Source organism: Oncorhynchus clarkii, unplaced genomic scaffold (assembly GCF_045791955.1).
Source record: "Oncorhynchus clarkii lewisi isolate Uvic-CL-2024 unplaced genomic scaffold, UVic_Ocla_1.0 unplaced_contig_6281_pilon_pilon, whole genome shotgun sequence".
Taxonomy (NCBI): domain Eukaryota; kingdom Metazoa; phylum Chordata; class Actinopteri; order Salmoniformes; family Salmonidae; genus Oncorhynchus; species Oncorhynchus clarkii.
In genome coordinates this window covers 23796-40008 of record NW_027258907.1, presented here as the reverse complement: position 1 = coordinate 40008, position 16213 = coordinate 23796, and the positions used below count along the sequence as shown (strand labels likewise).

The following is a 16213-nucleotide window of genomic DNA, read 5'->3' as shown; positions in this document are numbered from 1 at the left end:
CTAATTATATCTCTCCCTCCCCTCTCTCTCTAATGTATGTCTCTCTCTCCCTCTCTCTCTAATCCCTGCATCTCCCTCCATGTTTCTCTCTCCATTACCCCTTCTCCTTTCACCTACATTGAAATTACATTCACTTTCTACTCTCACTCTCCCAACAACATCTCATAGTTTCGCTTAGAAGTGATGTAGTATGAATAAACGCGTATGTTTGACGGATGAATTCCACGCGTTTTACAGGTTTGATTCTGCATGGTAACGGGGTTGAAACAGGAACAGCTCAAAGTTGAACAGTTTAAGCATTACTTCCGAGCGGTTACGGTTAGGGCTGTGGTTTGGGGATGGCTTAAAACAAAGTAATACAAATGACACACTATCACCATCAGGTATCATCCGTATTCTTACTATTCTCGACCGTTTGCCAGGGGTCTGTGAACTGCTGTAGCTCAGTGGTCTGAGCAGCACTCTTCGGCTCCGAGGATCACGACTTTGCACGTCCAAAATCAAAGTCTGTTTCTTGTGATCAGGCTCCTCTCTCCCTTCCCCTCCCCTCCCTCTTTCAGCCAGGAATAAGTGGCGTCCGTCGGACCCCCAGATCATCTCGGAGGGTCTGTATGCCATCGCTGTGGTGCTGAGTTTCTCCCGCATCGCCTACATCCTGCCAGCCAACGAGAGCTTCGGCCCCCTCCAGATCTCCCTGGGCCGGACGGTGAAGGACATCTTCAAGTTCATGGTGATCTTCATCATGGTGTTTGTGGCCTTCATGATCGGCATGTTCAACCTCTACTCCCACTACCTGGGAGCCAAGTACAACCCTGCCTTCACCACGTGAGTGGGACCACACACCCACACGCGCATCTTCAACCTCTACTCCTACTACCCGGGGGCCAAGTACAACCCTAGCTTCTCCACTTCAAAATCACATACTGTTCACATACACTTTGCATCGTATTAGTGTGTAGAGAGATAGAAACTCAGCCTTACTTTCTTTCTATCAAAGCTCTCTTCTGAAACGACAGGTGTAAGCAGTGTCTGGCTACATCTCTGGCCAGTTTATTAGTAGACATCCGCCATGATGTTTTCTGGAATCTTGCCAGTCCTTTCACATCAGTGATGACAAGCAAAATTGGGACTCATTCAATGTCCGTCTGTTGTTTTTAGCAACGTTGCTTTGTGATATAAATCATCTTTACTCTGAGGCAGGCTCATTTAGGAACCTTTTGTCACGATTTATCTTAGAGAGAGAAGGCACACACATTCAGACACTGTCAGTCCTCTTCCCTCCTCTCCTCTCCTCCTCTCCTATCTCCTCTCCTCCTCTCCTATCTCCTCTCCTGTGTCATATGACTCAGACTGAAAGTTTCCACGCAATCATCTTTTAGTCACTTTGCTAATGGGTTTTGAGTCCAGCCTGCCTGTCAGTCAGTCAGTCTGTCGGTCAGTCAGTCAGTCTGTCCATCTGTCAGTCAGTCAGTGTGTTTTAAGTTGTGAGTTAGAGAACCGTGGCGTGTAGGATGGGTTCTGCTTGGCTGATCACTTAGAACTGCCAGTCTGCTGAGGTGGTATACATCACTTCTACTCCCTCACACAGGATACGCAGTGTCAGGGCTATATTTTGGACTCTAAGGCCCAATTAGTATTGTCTAAGTGTTGTTGATGTGTTTCTACCCAAACACGAGTTAGATCAGTCTGTAATAAGAAAGGCTTTGCCTTGAAACATAATTGGGATTTGTTTCTGATGTCAGTTTTGGGGATATTTTTCCACAAATATTTTTACCTCTTGAATTGCTAGTGTCAGCTGTTATGAGTCAACTCTTCTATTGAAAAGTTGTTACTCATGCCACAAGGGGTCAGTATGACTCCAGTTCTGACTCGGCTTGCATCAGAAAAAAACAATAACAGTTGAGTTCGTCTATATTTGAAGGTGTCAACATACATTCCGTCACTCCTTTCTATGTTGCTGTGTGTGTGTGTGTGTGTGTGTGTGTGTGTGTGTGTGTGTGTGTGTGTGTGTGTGTTATTGCTCTGTGTGATTAAGTATAGTTGACAGGGAAGGTTTTGATGGAGGATGGTAGCGAGGGCTGGGTTGATGGCTCTGGTGGTGATGGAGGCAGGTGTCAGTGATAATGATACCCCAGGTGGAGGCACGTTGAGTGGGTGCCAGGGTGAGGGTGAACGAGGGTCTCTGGAGGATGGCTTGAGGGTTCAGACTGCTGAGGTGATGAGATTGTCTCTATGTTCTAGTCAGCCATGCATGACAAATGCTCCACAGACCGATGAAGGCTAGAGGAGGAAAGTAGGAATGAGTATGGAGTGGAGAGATGGGATAGAAAGACTAGAGGGAGAAGGAGAGCAGCAGAGGTGGATTTTTGGCTGGCTCAGTGAGGGAAACTGGCCAGAGCCACCGACACTGGAGGAGAGGTGAGAGAGAGGAAATTAAAGAGGGAGAGGAAGAAAGAGAGAGACCTACAGATGCTGGTTCCTAATTTGGCTGAGTTTCTCGAAGCAGGAAAATAATCCTGCAGCAATAAGAAATGTGAATAATTTGTTGATTAGAATTCAAATACATTTTTTAAGTGAAAATTACAAACTTTAGAAGCTTTTTTAAACCTTGAATACACTACAAGTTTGCATGTCATGAAACAACAGGATGATCAAATTAAGATACGCATCTGTGCACAGACACAGAGAAAAATATGAATGAGGGAGAGGGCAAAACCAAGAAACAGAGAGATATTATCATGTTTTGGGATGAAGTGAGAGAGGCAGAGTGGAGAGATAAAGAGATGAGAATGATACAGAGAGAGGGGTTTAGAGGGAGCCGTAATCAAATCAAATCAAATCAGATCACATTTTATTGGTCAGATACACATGTTTAGCAGTTCTTATTGTGGGTGTAGCGAAATGCTTGTGTTCCTAGCTCCAACAGTGCAGTAATATCTAACAATTCACAACAATAAAGACAAATCTAAAAAATAAAATAAATACGTCAAGCTAAGGATATATAGACATAAAATGAGTGATAGAAGGAAAAAAGGAGAGAGGGACTGAGATGTTGAGAGATGGCACGGAGAGTTTGAGAGTGATATAGCGGTTGAGAGATGGCACGGAGAGTTTGAGAGTGATATAGCGGTTGAGAGATGGCAGGGAGAGTTTGAGAGTGATATAGCGGTTGAGAGATGGCAGGGAGAGTTTGAGAGTGATATAGAGGTTGAGAGATGGCAGGGTGAGTTTGAGAGTGATATAGAGGTTGAGAGATGGCAGGGTGAGTTTGAGAGTGATATAGAGGTTGAGAGATGGCAGGGAGAGTTTGAGAGTGATATAGAGGTTGAGAGATGGCAGGGTGAGTTTGAGAGTGATATAGAGGTTTAGATAGAGGGATCAGAGTGAAGGAGAGTGGTCATTAACTCCTATGGATATGTGATTGGGGATGTGTCATGATCTGTCATGCCAGTCAAACACATCATCATTTCAATATGATGTTGAGAAACACAGGGGCAGCAGTGAACAAGAGGGGGGGTGGAGAGAGAGAGAGAGTGGGGGATTGGGAGAGAGAGGGTGGGGGGGAAAGAGAGAGAGAGAGAGTGGGGGTTGGGAGAGAGAGGGTGGGGGGGAAAGAAAGAGAGAGAGAGAGTGGGGGGTTGGGAGAGAGAGGGTGGGGGGAAAGAGAGAGAGAGAGTGGGGGGTTGGGAGAGAGGCGGGTGGGTGGGGAGAGGGAAAGAGAGAGAGTGGGGGGTTGGGAGAGAGGGGTGGGTTGGGAGAGAGAGAAAGAGAGGAGGTTGGGAGAGAGGGAAAGAGAGGGGGTTGGGAGAGAGGGAAAGAGAGGGGGTTGGGAGAGAGGGAAATAGAGAGGGGTTGGGAGAGAAACGTGGGTTTGGGAGAGAGGGAAAGAGAGAGAGAGTGGGGGGTTGGGAGAGAGGGGGGGTTGGGAGAAAGGGAAAGAGAGAGAGAGTGGGGGGTTGGGAGAGAGAGGGTGGGGGGGAAAGAGATAGGGAGAGAGTGGGGGGTGGGTGTGGAGAGAGGGGGGGTGGGTGTGGAGAGGGAAAGAGAGAGAGTGGGGGGTTGGGAGAGAGGGGGGTTGGGTGGGGAGAGGGAAAGAGAGAGAGTGGGGGGTTGGGAGAGAGAGGGGTGGTTGGGAGAGAGGGAAAGAGAGGGGGTTGGGAGAGAGGGAAAGAGAGAGGGGTTGGGAGAGAGGGGGGGTGGGTGGGGAGAGGGAAAAAGAGAGAGTGGGGGGTTGGGAGAGAGGGGGATGGGTAGGGAGAGGGAAAGAGAGAGAGTGGGGGGTTCGGAGAGAGTGGTAGGGTTGGGAGAGAGGGAAAGAGAGAGAGTGGGGGGTTGGGAGAGAGGGGGGGTTGGGAGAAAAGGAAAGAGAGCGAGAGTGGGGGTTTGGGAGAGAGGGGGGGTTGGGAGAAAGGGAAAGAGGGAGAGAGTGGGGGGTTGGGAGAGAGAGGGTGGGGGGAAAGAGAGAGAGAGAGTGGGGGGTTGGGAGAGAGAGGGGTGGTTGGGAGAGAGGGAAAGAGAGGGGGTTGGGAGAGAGGGAAAGAGAGGGGGTTGGGAGAGAGGGAAAGAGAGAGGGGTTGGGAGAGAGGGGGGGTGGGTGGGGAGAGGGAAAGAGAGAGTGGGGGGTTGGGAGAGAGGGGAGGTTGGGAGAGAGTGGGTGGGGAGAGGGAAAGAGAGAGAATGGGGGTTGGGAGAGAGAGGGGGGTGGGTGGTGAGAGGGAAAGAGAGAGAGTGGGGGGTTGGGAGAGAGAGGGGGGGTTGGGAGACAGGGAAAGAGAGAGAGAGTGGGGGGTTGGGAGAGGGGGGGGTGGGTGGGGAGAGGGAAAGAGAGAGAGTGTGGGGTTGGGAGAGAGAGGGTGGGGGGGAAAGAGAGAGAGAGAGTGAGAGTGGGGGGTTGGGAGAGGGGGGGGTGTGTGGGGAGAGGGAAAGAGAAAGAGTGTGGGGTTGGGAGAGAGGGGGGTGGGTGGGGAGAGGGAAAGAGGGAAAGAGAGAGAGTGGGGGGTTGGGAGAGAGAGGGGGGGTTGGGAGAGAGGGAAAGTGAGAGAGAGTGGGGGGTTGGGAGAGAGGGAGGGTATGCGGGGAGAGGGAAAGAGAGAGAGTGGGGGTTGGGAGAGAGGGGGGGTGGGTGGGGAGAGGGAAAAAGAGAGAGTGGGGGGTTGGGAGAGATGGGTGGGTTGGGAGAGAGGGAAAGAGAGGGGGTTGGGAGAGAGGGAAAGAGAAGGGGTTGGGACAGAGAGGGAAAGAGAGAGGGGTTGGGAGAGAGGGGGGTGGGTGGGGAGAGGGAAAGAGAGAGAGTGGGGTGTTGGGAGTGAGGGGGGGTGGGCGGGGAGAGGGAAAGAGAGAGAGTGGGGGTTCGGAGAGAGACGTGGGTGTTACGTTCCCCAGTTTGTGTTGTAGTTTGTGTACTTGCATGTGTTTATTTCAGGAAATGGCTTCCTGAAATCCCTCAAGCAGCTGATTGGTCGACTCCAGGGCTAATTGGAGAGCTGACCCCGCCCCCTCGTCAAGACACAGCTGTCTCCAATTATACATTCATTCTGAAGCTATATAAAAGCCAGTGTTCTGTTCAGGAGAGAGAGATTTTTGGAGGTAGGGATTACTGAGAGAGATTTTTGGAGGTAGGGATTACTGAGAGAGATTTTTGGAGGTAGGGATTACTGAGAGAGATTTTTGGAGGTAGGGATTGCTGAGAGAGATTTTTGGAGGTAGGGATTACTGAGAGAGATTTTGGAGGTAGGGATTGCTGGGAGAGATTTTGCTGGAGATTTGCTGGGAGGTCATTGCAGAGCGATTGTTTGTCATAGAGAGATTTTGGAGGTAGGGATTACTGTGTGATTTTGCTGGGAGTTCATTGCTGAGAGCTGGTATGTTCTGTGAGTTTGTTGCTCAGGTAGAGCTTATTTGATGTCCTTTGTTTTTTAGTTTGTTTGTGAAATTGTTTAATATTCTGTTTCATTTGTTCCCAGGGGGGGAAGTGGAAGGCACCTTGGGAGTGCTTAGGCAAGAGGCCCGCGGGCATACATATACCCGTAGTATATTCACTGTCTAGGCACACTAGGTAAGACCTGGGCGGACCACCCCCTGTATTTTGGTTAGGGCACCAGGTGGTGCTAAATTAGGTAAGTAGTGGGTAGGCAGGTAAGATAGGAGAGGGGGGGGCTTTGAGATTTACTTTCTTTGCTTTGGTTCCGTCCAGCCCCTTTTCCCCATATTACCGTGTACAGGAATAAAGTCCTTGTAAAACGGTACCACATTCTGCCTGTTGTCATCCTTACTCGCACCTACAGTCCATACCTTTTTCACTTCACAGAGAGTTTAGTTGTAGCAGGGTGTTGCGTTCCCTCTTCATAGAGGCGTGCGTAACAGTGGGTTTGGTAGAGAGGGAAAGAGAGAGAGAGTGGGGGGTTGGGAGAGAGGGGGGGTTGGGAGAAAGGGAAAGAGAGAGAGAGTTGGGGGTTGGGAGAGAGAGGGTGGGGGGGAAAGAGAGAGGGAGAGAGTGGGGGGTTGGGAGAGAGGGGGGGTGGGTGGGGAGAGGGAAAGAGAGAGAGTGGGGGTTTGGGAGAGAGAGGGGTGGTTGGGAGAGAGGGAAAGAGGGGGTTGGGAGAGAGGGAAAGAGAGAGGGGTTGGGAGAGGGGGGGGTGGGTGGGGAGAGGGAAAAAGAGAGAGTGGGGGGTTGGGAGAGAGGGGGATGGGTAGGGAGAGGGAAAGAGAGAGAGTGGGGGGTTCGGAGAGAGTGGTAGATTTGGGAGAGAGGGAAAGAGAGAGAGTGGGGGGTTGGGAGAGAGGGGGGGTTGGGAGAAAGGGAAAGAGAGAGAGAGTGGGGGGTTGGGAGAGAGGGGGAGTTGGGAGAAAGGGAAAGAGGGAGAGAGTGGGGGGTTGGGAGAGAGAGAGTGGGGGGTTGGGAGAGAGAGTGGGGGGTTGGGAGAGAGAGTGGGGGGGTGTGGGGAGAGGGAAAGAGAGAGAGTGTGGGGTTGGGAGAGAGGGGGGTGGGTGGGGAGAGGGAAAGAGGGAAAGAGAGAGAGTGGGGGGTTGGGAGAGAGAGGGGGGGTTGGGAGAGAGGGAAAGTGAGAGAGAGTGGGGGGTTGGGAGAGAGGGGGCTTTCGAGAGAGGGAAAGAGAGGGGGTTGGGAGAGAGGGAAAGAGAGAGGGTTGGGAGAGAGGGGAAGAGAGAGGGGATGGGAGAGAGGGGGGGTGGGTGGGGAGAGGGAAAGAGAGATAGTGGGGGGTTGGGAGAGAGGGGGGTGGGTGGGGAGAGGGAAAGAGAGAGTGGGGGGTTGGGAGAGAGAGGGGGAGTTGGGAGAGAAGGAAATAGAGAGAGAGTGGGGGGTTGGGAGAGAGGGGGGGTGGGTGGGTGGGGAGAGGGAAAGAGAGAGAATGGGGTGTTGGGAGAAAGGGGGGTGGGGGGGGGTTGGGAAAGAGAGGGTGGGGGGGAAAGAGAGAGAGAGAGAGAGTGGGGGGTTGGGAGAGAGAGGGGGGGTTGGGAGAGAGGGAAAGAGAAAGAGAGTGTGGGGTTGGGAGAGAGGGGGGCTTGGGAGAGAGGGAAAGAGATGGGGTTGGGAGAGAGGGAAAGAGAGAGGGGTTGGGAGAGAGGGGGAAAGAGAGAGGGGTTGGGAGAGAGGGGGGGTGGGTTTGGGAGAGGGAAAGAGAGAGAGTGGGGGGTTGGGAGAGAGAGGGGGGCTTGGGAGAGAGGGAAAGAGATTGGGTTGGGAGAGAGGGAAAGAGAGAGGGGTTGGGAAAGAGGGGGAAAGAGAGAGTGGGGGGTTGGGAGAGAGGGGGGGTGGGTTTGGGAGAGGGAAAGAGAGAGAGTGGGGGGTTGGGAGAGAGAGAGGGGCTTGGGAGAGAGGGAAAGAGATGGGGTTGGGAGAGAGGGAAAGAGAGAGGGGTTGGGAGAGAGGAGTTGGGAGAGAGGGAAAGAGAGAGGGGTTGGGAGAGAGGGGGAAAGAGAGGGAAAGAGAGAGACAGCGTGGCATTGAAGAAAGGTAGCGAGGAAGAGAAAGGTAAAGATGGAAAAGAAGGGTAGATAAAGAGAAACAGACCTACTGTGTGCTCAGGTGAGTCTCCTGATGGAGCAGAGGAGCAGGGTTTGGACTGCACACACGGTAGAGGTGAGTCACCACACCAGTGTGTTCTTTTGTGTGTGTATGTGTGTGACAGCTGCAGCCTGACAGCCTATCCTAGGGTGGTTGGAGAACAGGGGGAGAGAAGACACTACAAGCCACATATTGGTGTCTTGTATTCCTCCCCCCCTGTCTCCTCCCTCTGTCAGTTAGGTGTTCTCCTGAGGGTCCTGGCACCTACTGTGACCAGTCGTTAGGGAACTAGACAGAAGTCTTTAATGATGGATCCCACCTGGTACCCACATCTACTGAACTGCTCTCTGTGTGAATAGGAAGCGTAGCAGGAGGCAGAGACTGACCAAATTGTTCACAGTGGGTGAGGAGAGGTTAGACAGAGAAATCATCAAGAGAGAGGATTACTGTATATATCTGCAGACCAGTTGGGATGTCAGTGTATGTGTCATAAACTTCTATTGTCAATCCATTTCTATCATTTTCCCTGCCTAATAATATGTCAATCCATATCTATCCATTTCCCTGCCTAATAATGTCAATCCATATCTATCCATTTCCCTGCCTAATAATATGTCAATCCATATCTATCCCTTTCCCTGCCTAATATGTCAATCCATATCTATCCCTTTCCCTGCCTAATATGTCAATCCATATCTATCCCTTTCCCTGCCTAATATGTCAATCCATTTCTATCCCTTTCCCCTGCCTAATATGTCAATCCATATCTATCCCTTTCCCTGCCTAATATGTCAATCCATTTCTATCCCTTTCCCTGCCTAATAATGTCAATCCATATCTATCCATTTCCCTGCCTAATAATATGTCAATCCATATCTATCCATTTCCCTGCCAAGTAATATGTCAATCCATTTCTATCCCTTTCCCTGCCTAATATGTCAATCCATTTCTATCTCTTTCCCAGCCTAATAATATGTCAATCCATATCTATCCATTTCCCAGCCTAATAATATGTCAGTCCCTTTCCATGCCTAATAATATGTCAATCCCTTTCCATGCCTAATAATATGTCAATCCCTTTCCCTGCCTAATAATATGTCAATCCATATCTATCCATTTCCCTGCCTAATAATATGTCTATCCATTTCCCAGCCTAATAATATGTCAATCCATTTCTATCCCTTTCCCTGCCTAATATGTCAATCCATTTCTATCCCTTTCCCTGCCTAATATGTCAATCCATTTCTATCTCTTTCCCAGCCTAATAATATGTCAATCCATATCTATCCCTTTCCCTGCCTAATAATATGTCTATCCATTTCCCAGCCTAATAATATGTCAATCCATTTCTATCCCTTTCCCAGCCTAATAATATGTCAATCCATATCTATCCATTTCCCTGCCTAATAATATGTCAGTCCATTTCTATCCATTTCCCAGCCTAATAATATGTCAGTCCCTTTCCATGCCTAATAATATGTCAATCCATTTCCATGCCTAATAATATGTCAATCCATTTCCCTGCCTAATAATATGTCAATCCATTTCTATCCATTTCCCTGCCTAATAATATGTCAGTCCATTTCCATGCCTAATAATATGTCAATCCATTTCCCTGCCTAATAATATGTCAATCCATTTCCCTGCCTAATAATATGTCAATCCATTTCCCTGCCTAATAATATGTCAATCCATTTCCCTGCCTAATAATATGTCAATCCATTTCCATGCCTAATAATATGTCAATCCATTTCCCTGCCTAATAATATGCCAGTCCATTTCTATCCCTTTCCCTGCCTAATAATATGTCAATCCATTTCCCTGCCTAATAATATGCCAGTCCATTTCCCTGCCTAATAATATGTCAGTCCATTTCTATCCCTTTCCCTGCCTAATAATATGTCTATCCATTTCCCAGCCTAATAATATGTCAATCCATTTCTATCCCTTTCCCTGCCTAATATGTCAATCCATTTCTATCCCTTTCCCTGCCTAATATGTCAATCCATTTCTATCTCTTTCCCAGCCTAATAATATGTCAATCCATATCTATCCCTTTCCCTGCCTAATAATATGTCTATCCATTTCCCAGCCTAATAATATGTCAATCCATTTCTATCCCTTTCCCAGCCTAATAATATGTCAATCCATATCTATCCATTTCCCTGCCTAATAATATGTCAGTCCATTTCTATCCATTTCCCAGCCTAATAATATGTCAGTCCCTTTCCATGCCTAATAATATGTCAATCCATTTCCATGCCTAATAATATGTCAATCCATTTCCCTGCCTAATAATATGTCAATCCATTTCTATCCATTTCCCTGCCTAATAATATGTCAGTCCGTTTCCATGCCTAATAATATGTCAATCCATTTCCCTGCCTAATAATATGTCAATCCATTTCCCTGCCTAATAATATGTCAATCCATTTCCCTGCCTAATAATATGTCAATCCATTTCCCTGCCTAATAATATGTCAATCCATTTCCATGCCTAATAATATGTCAATCCATTTCCCTGCCTAATAATATGCCAGTCCATTTCTATCCCTTTCCCTGCCTAATAATATGTCAATCCATTTCCCTGCCTAATAATATGCCAGTCCATTTCCCTGCCTAATAATATGTCAGTCCATTTCTATCCCTTTCCCTGCCTAATAATATGTCAATCCATTTCTATCCCTTTCCCTGCCTAATAATATGTCAATCCATTTCTATCCATTTCCCTGCCTAATAATATGCCAGTCCATTTCCCTGCCTAATAATGTCAGTCCATTTCTATCCCTTTCCCTGCCTAATAATATGTCAATCCATTTCTATCCATTTCCCTGCCTAATAATATGCCAGTCCATTTCCCTGCCAAATAAATATGTCAGTCCATTTCTATCCCTTTCCCAGCCTAATAATATGTCAGTCCATTTCTATCCATTTCCCAGCCTAATAATATGTCAGTCCCTTTCCATGCCTAATAATATGTCAATCCATTTCCATGCCTAATAATATGTCAATCCATTTCCCTGCCTAATAATATGTCAATCCATTTCTATCCATTTCCCTGCCTAATAATATGCCAGTCCATTTCCCTGCCTAATAATATGTCAGTCCATTTCTACATAGTGTTGTGTGTATTGACAAGGACATTAGTGATGGGTCGAGTATCACGCCATCGTAAGGACGTTTGTCATGTGACCCCTGGGTCAGAGGACAGGGATTCAATGCATGGCCTGTCATACGGTGATATGAATTCTGTTCTACATGAAAACACTCTCCTTCTAGAGAGATAATGTCCTGTACGTACTGGGTCCTGCAGTATACTGAGATGATACTGGACATATTGCTATGTGATGAGAGATGTTTGGCTTGACGTTTAGTTTTATAACTACAGTTATTGCATATCATGGGACTAGAGAACACACAAACAGCAAGAGCGAGGGAGAGGTCTTTGAAGTTAAGAAGTGTTTTCCGGTCTTCTCGGAAAGATGAGAAGTTCACTCTGAGGAGATACCAGTAAACTTCACTGCCGAGGGTGTGTGGATTTGTGTGTGCTCTCAGCTCTGAAAGTGGAAAGGACACACACAGGCTTTCTGTCATCATTTCTCCTCCCTTTTCTCCCTTCCTCCAGCTCTGCCACTGATTGAATATGTATTTACAGAACTGAGGCCAAATGTCTGTGTTCTTTAGGCTCAGTGTTTGTTTTGCTTATTCAAAAGCCCCTCAACCAGAAAGTTAGCTAGAGCACTGTGGCTAAAAGCAGGACTGGATTGAACTGGACTGGGCTGGACTGGACTCAGCTTCAATTCTGAGCTTATAAATTGCAGCAAAATCCTCTTAGTGATCTGTTCTAAAATGTGACAGTAGAATTGGCATTCATTGAGCTGTCCTGGTGGGGGGATAATGTCCTGGTGGGGGGGATAATGTCCTGATGGGGGGGCTAATGTCCTGGTGGGGGGATAATGTCCTGGTGGGGGGATAATGTCTTGGTGGGGGGATAATGTCCTGGTGGGGGGGGATAATGTCCTGGTGGGGGGATAATGTCCTGGTGGGGGGGATAATGTCCTGGTGGGGGGATAATGTCCTGGTGGGGGATAATGTCCTGTTGGGGGGATAATGTCCTGGTGGGGGGATAATGTCCTGGTGGGGAGGATAATGTCCTGGTGGGGGGGAAAATGTCCTGGTGGGGGGATCATGTCCTGGTGGAGGGATAATGTCCTGGTGGGGGATAATGTCCTGTTGGGGGGGATAATGTCCTGGTGGGGGGATAATGTCCTGGTGGGGAGGATAATGTCCTGGTGGGGGGGAAAATGTCCTGGTGGGGGGATAATGTCCTGGTGGGGGGATAATGTCCTGGTGGGGGGATAATGTCTTGGTGGGGGGATAATGTCTTGGTGGGGGGATAATGTCCTGGTGGGGGGGATAATGTCCTGGTGGGGGGATAATGTCCTGGTGGGGGGGGGATAATGTCCTGGTGGGGGGGGGGGATAATGTCCTGGTGGGGGGATAATGTCCTGGTGGGGGATAATGTCCTGTTGGGGGGGATAATGTCCTGGTGGGGGGATAATGTCCTGGTGGGGGGGATAATGTCCTGGTGGGGGGATATGTGAACTCTTTCATCAGTGCCAGCTCATAAACTCTATAAATTACACCATACTGTGGTTTAAAGACTCACCTGGAGAGAGTGTGTGTGTGTGTCTGTCTGTCTGTCTGTCTGTCTCCTTCCTTCCTTCCTTCGTTCCTTCCTTCCCCAGGGTGGAGGAGAGCTTTAAGACCCTGTTCTGGTCCATCTTTGGTCTGTCGGAGGTGATCTCTGTGGTCCTGAAGTATGACCATAAGTTCATAGAGAACATTGGTTATGTGCTCTACGGGGTCTATAACGTCACCATGGTGGTGGTTCTACTCAACATGCTCATCGCTATGATCAACAGCTCCTACCAGGAGATAGAGGTCAGTCCTATTAATACCTCATTCATATAAAGGTCAGTCTTATTAGTAACTCATTCATATAAAGGTAATTCTTATTAATAACTAATTCATATAGACATCGTTCTTATTAATAACTAATGCATATAGACGTCGGTCTTATTAATATATCATTCATATAAAGGTCAGTCCTATTAATAACCCATTCATATAGAGGTCAGTATTTTTAATAACTGATTCATATAAAGGTCAGTCCTATTAATAACTCATCCACATAGAGGTCAGCCCTATTAATGACCCATTCATATCTCAGAAGTCAGTCCTATTAATAACGCATTCATATAGAGGTCAGTCATATTAATAACCCATTCATATAGAGGTCAGTCCTATTAATAACTCATTCATATCTCAGACGTCAGTCCTATTAATATCCCATTCATTTAGATGGTAAGTCCTATTAATAACTCATTCATGTAGAGGTCAGTCCTATTAATAGTCAGTCCTATTAGTAACTCATTCATATATAGGTCAGTCCTATTAATAACTAATTCATATAGAGGTCGGTCTTATTAGTAACTCATTCATATAAAGGTCATTCTTATTAATAACTAATTCATATAGACATTGGTCTTATTAATAAATCAATCATATAAAGGTCAGAATTTTTAATAACTCATTCATATAGAGGTTAGTCCTGTTAATAACCCATTCATATTGAGGTCAGTCTTATTAATAATTCATTCATATAGAGGTCAGTCCTAATAATAACTAATTCATATAGAGGTCAGTCCTAAAAATAACGCATTCATATAGAGGTCAGTCCTATTAATAACTCATTTATATCTCAGACCTCAGTCCTATTAATAACTCATTCATGTAGAGGTCAGTCCTATTAATAGTCAGTCCTATTAGTAACTCATTCATATATAGGTCAGTCCTATTAATAACTCATTCAAATAGAGGTTTGTCCTAATAATAACTCATCCATATAGAGGTCCGTCCTAATAATAACCTGTTCATATAGAGGTCAGTCCTATTAATAACTCATTCATATAGAGGTCCGTCCTATTAATAACCCATTCATATAGAGGTCAGTCCTATTAATAACTCATTCCTATTGATATAAAGGTCAGTCCTATTAATAACCCAGTCCTATTAATATAGAAGTCAGTCATAATAATAACCCATTCATATAGAGGTCAGTCCTATTAATAACCCATTCATATAGAGGTCAGTCCTATTGTGTATGTGACAAATAAAATTTGATTTGATTTGATTTGATTTGATTTGATTAATAACTAATTCATCTGAAATTATTCAATTTTGTATGTTAATGTATAATCCTAGTAGTGTCCTTTTAATTTAAGACATGTTTAGTCAAAGCAATGTACAGTATATTTAATGTGAAATATTGTTAATCACATGTGCCTGTGCAATGATGCAACCAATATGCGTGTGTTTACGTTTGTGCATCCATTTGTTTGTTTGTGTCCGTTTCTACACGCGTGTTTGTCCCCTCTAGACAGATGCAGATGTAGAGTGGAAGTTTGCCCGTGCCAAGCTGTGGATGTCCTACTTTGACGAGGGTCGTACTCTGCCTGCTCCCTTCAACATGGTGCCGTCTCCCAAGTCCTGGTATTACCTGGTCCTCCGCACCAAGGCCGGCCTTGTTCACCTCTGCAAGGCCAAGGACCTTCGCCACGACAACGAGCTGGAGATGGGCATGCTCAACTCACGATTCAAGGCCAGAGGGGAGAGGACAAAGGTCAAAAGTCAAACCCTAATTGTGTCAATAGATATTGTAGATGCTAGTAAGAGTTTGACCTGATACGAAGCTATTTTCATAATAAGATGATAAGACATTTAAAAAATGGGTTTTGTTTGTTAACCAGGTGAGAATTTGATCCTGGGTAAATCTGTCTTCCCAAGACACAGCTGAACGTCCAGGGTGGGAGGCTGAAAGACGGGCCTCAAAGAGCATAGGGGGTTTAAAGGGTGTGTGTTTGTGCGTGTGTTTTTATGTGTGTGGTTGTGCATGTGTTTTTATGTGTGTGTGTGTCTGTCACCAGGTCTCAACCCAATTGAACACTTATGGGAGATTCTGGAGCAACATCTGAAACAGCGTTTTCCACCACCATCAACAAAACAACAAATTATGGAATTTCTCGTGCAAAAATGGTGTTGCTTCCCTCCAATAGAGTTCCAGACACTTGTAGAATCTATGCCAAGGCGCATTGAAGCTGTTCTGGTGGCTCATGGTGGCATAACACTCTATTAAGACACTTTATGTTGGTGTTTCCTTTATTTTGACAGTTACTGTCACGACTTCTGCCGAAGTCGAAGCCTTTCCTTGTTTGGGCGGTGTTCGGCAGTCGACGTCGCTGGTCTTCTAGCCATCGCCGATCCATTTTTCATTTTCCATTTGTTTTGTCTCGTTTTCCCACACACCTGGTTCTCATTTCCCTCATTATGTGTTGTGTGTTTAACCCTCTGTTTCCCCCATGTCTTTGTGTGGTATTGTTTATTATGTTTTCATGTATGCGCACATTAGGCTGGTTGTACTGAGTTATGTTCAACCTGTATTTGTATTTCGTGTTCATTTGTGCCATGTGCTTTTGGTTCGCCAAATAAAAGGCTCCGTTTTGCTACCAAATATCTGCTCTCCTGCACCTGACTTCCTACAGCCCTTCAAGCATATCTTGACAGTTACCTGTTTTTCAAATGCTTCAGGATGTATCATAGAACTGCATCTATGGGTATGCAGAGACCTAATGGCTTGACTATGGAACAGAACTGAGCAGGAGGTGAGCAATCGATACATAGACTCACACTACACCTCTGGAAAATCAGCAAAATGTCAAGTGAGATTGTGTGTGTGTGTGTGTGTCTGTACGTGCGTGCGTGCAGTCGTGTGTGTCTGTGGGAGTGTGTGAGTGCATGAGTTAGTGTGTGGGTGTCTGTCTGGGGTTTCAGGAGCCATTGCAGTTTGGTGTCATGCCATGCCATTGACAATACCAAGCTTAGCAGCCTTACGAGGGGGGGGTTGTGTGTGTGTGTGTGTCTGAGGGTATCTCCTGCCAAAATGAAAATAAGGACACTAAATAAAGCTAATAGAGGACAATAAAACCAGGTCAGTGTTAGTTAGCATAGCAGAGAGTACTTGTTATTTTGTTTTAAAAAAATGTGGACCTTTATTTAACCAGGCAAGTCAGTTAAAAGCAAATTCTTATTTACAATGACAGCCTACTTGTAAAGACCCCCGGCCAA

At 46.6% G+C, this 16213-nt stretch overlaps 1 protein-coding gene across 1 annotated transcript in view; it reads left to right on the top strand.

Annotated features, from left to right (window-relative positions):
- Positions 1-560: 560 nt before the first annotated feature.
- The window catches only part of LOC139399180 (short transient receptor potential channel 7-like), a gene marked incomplete at its 5' end in the record, with an annotated part of 29524 nt that continues 13871 nt past the window's right edge, over positions 561-16213 (top strand). The window contains 3 exons of the mRNA XM_071144693.1: positions 561-825; positions 12775-12970; positions 14469-14711. Of these exons, the coding sequence (XP_071000794.1) occupies positions 561-825; positions 12775-12970; positions 14469-14711 (704 nt within the window). The remainder of the gene's footprint in view (positions 826-12774; positions 12971-14468; positions 14712-16213) is intronic.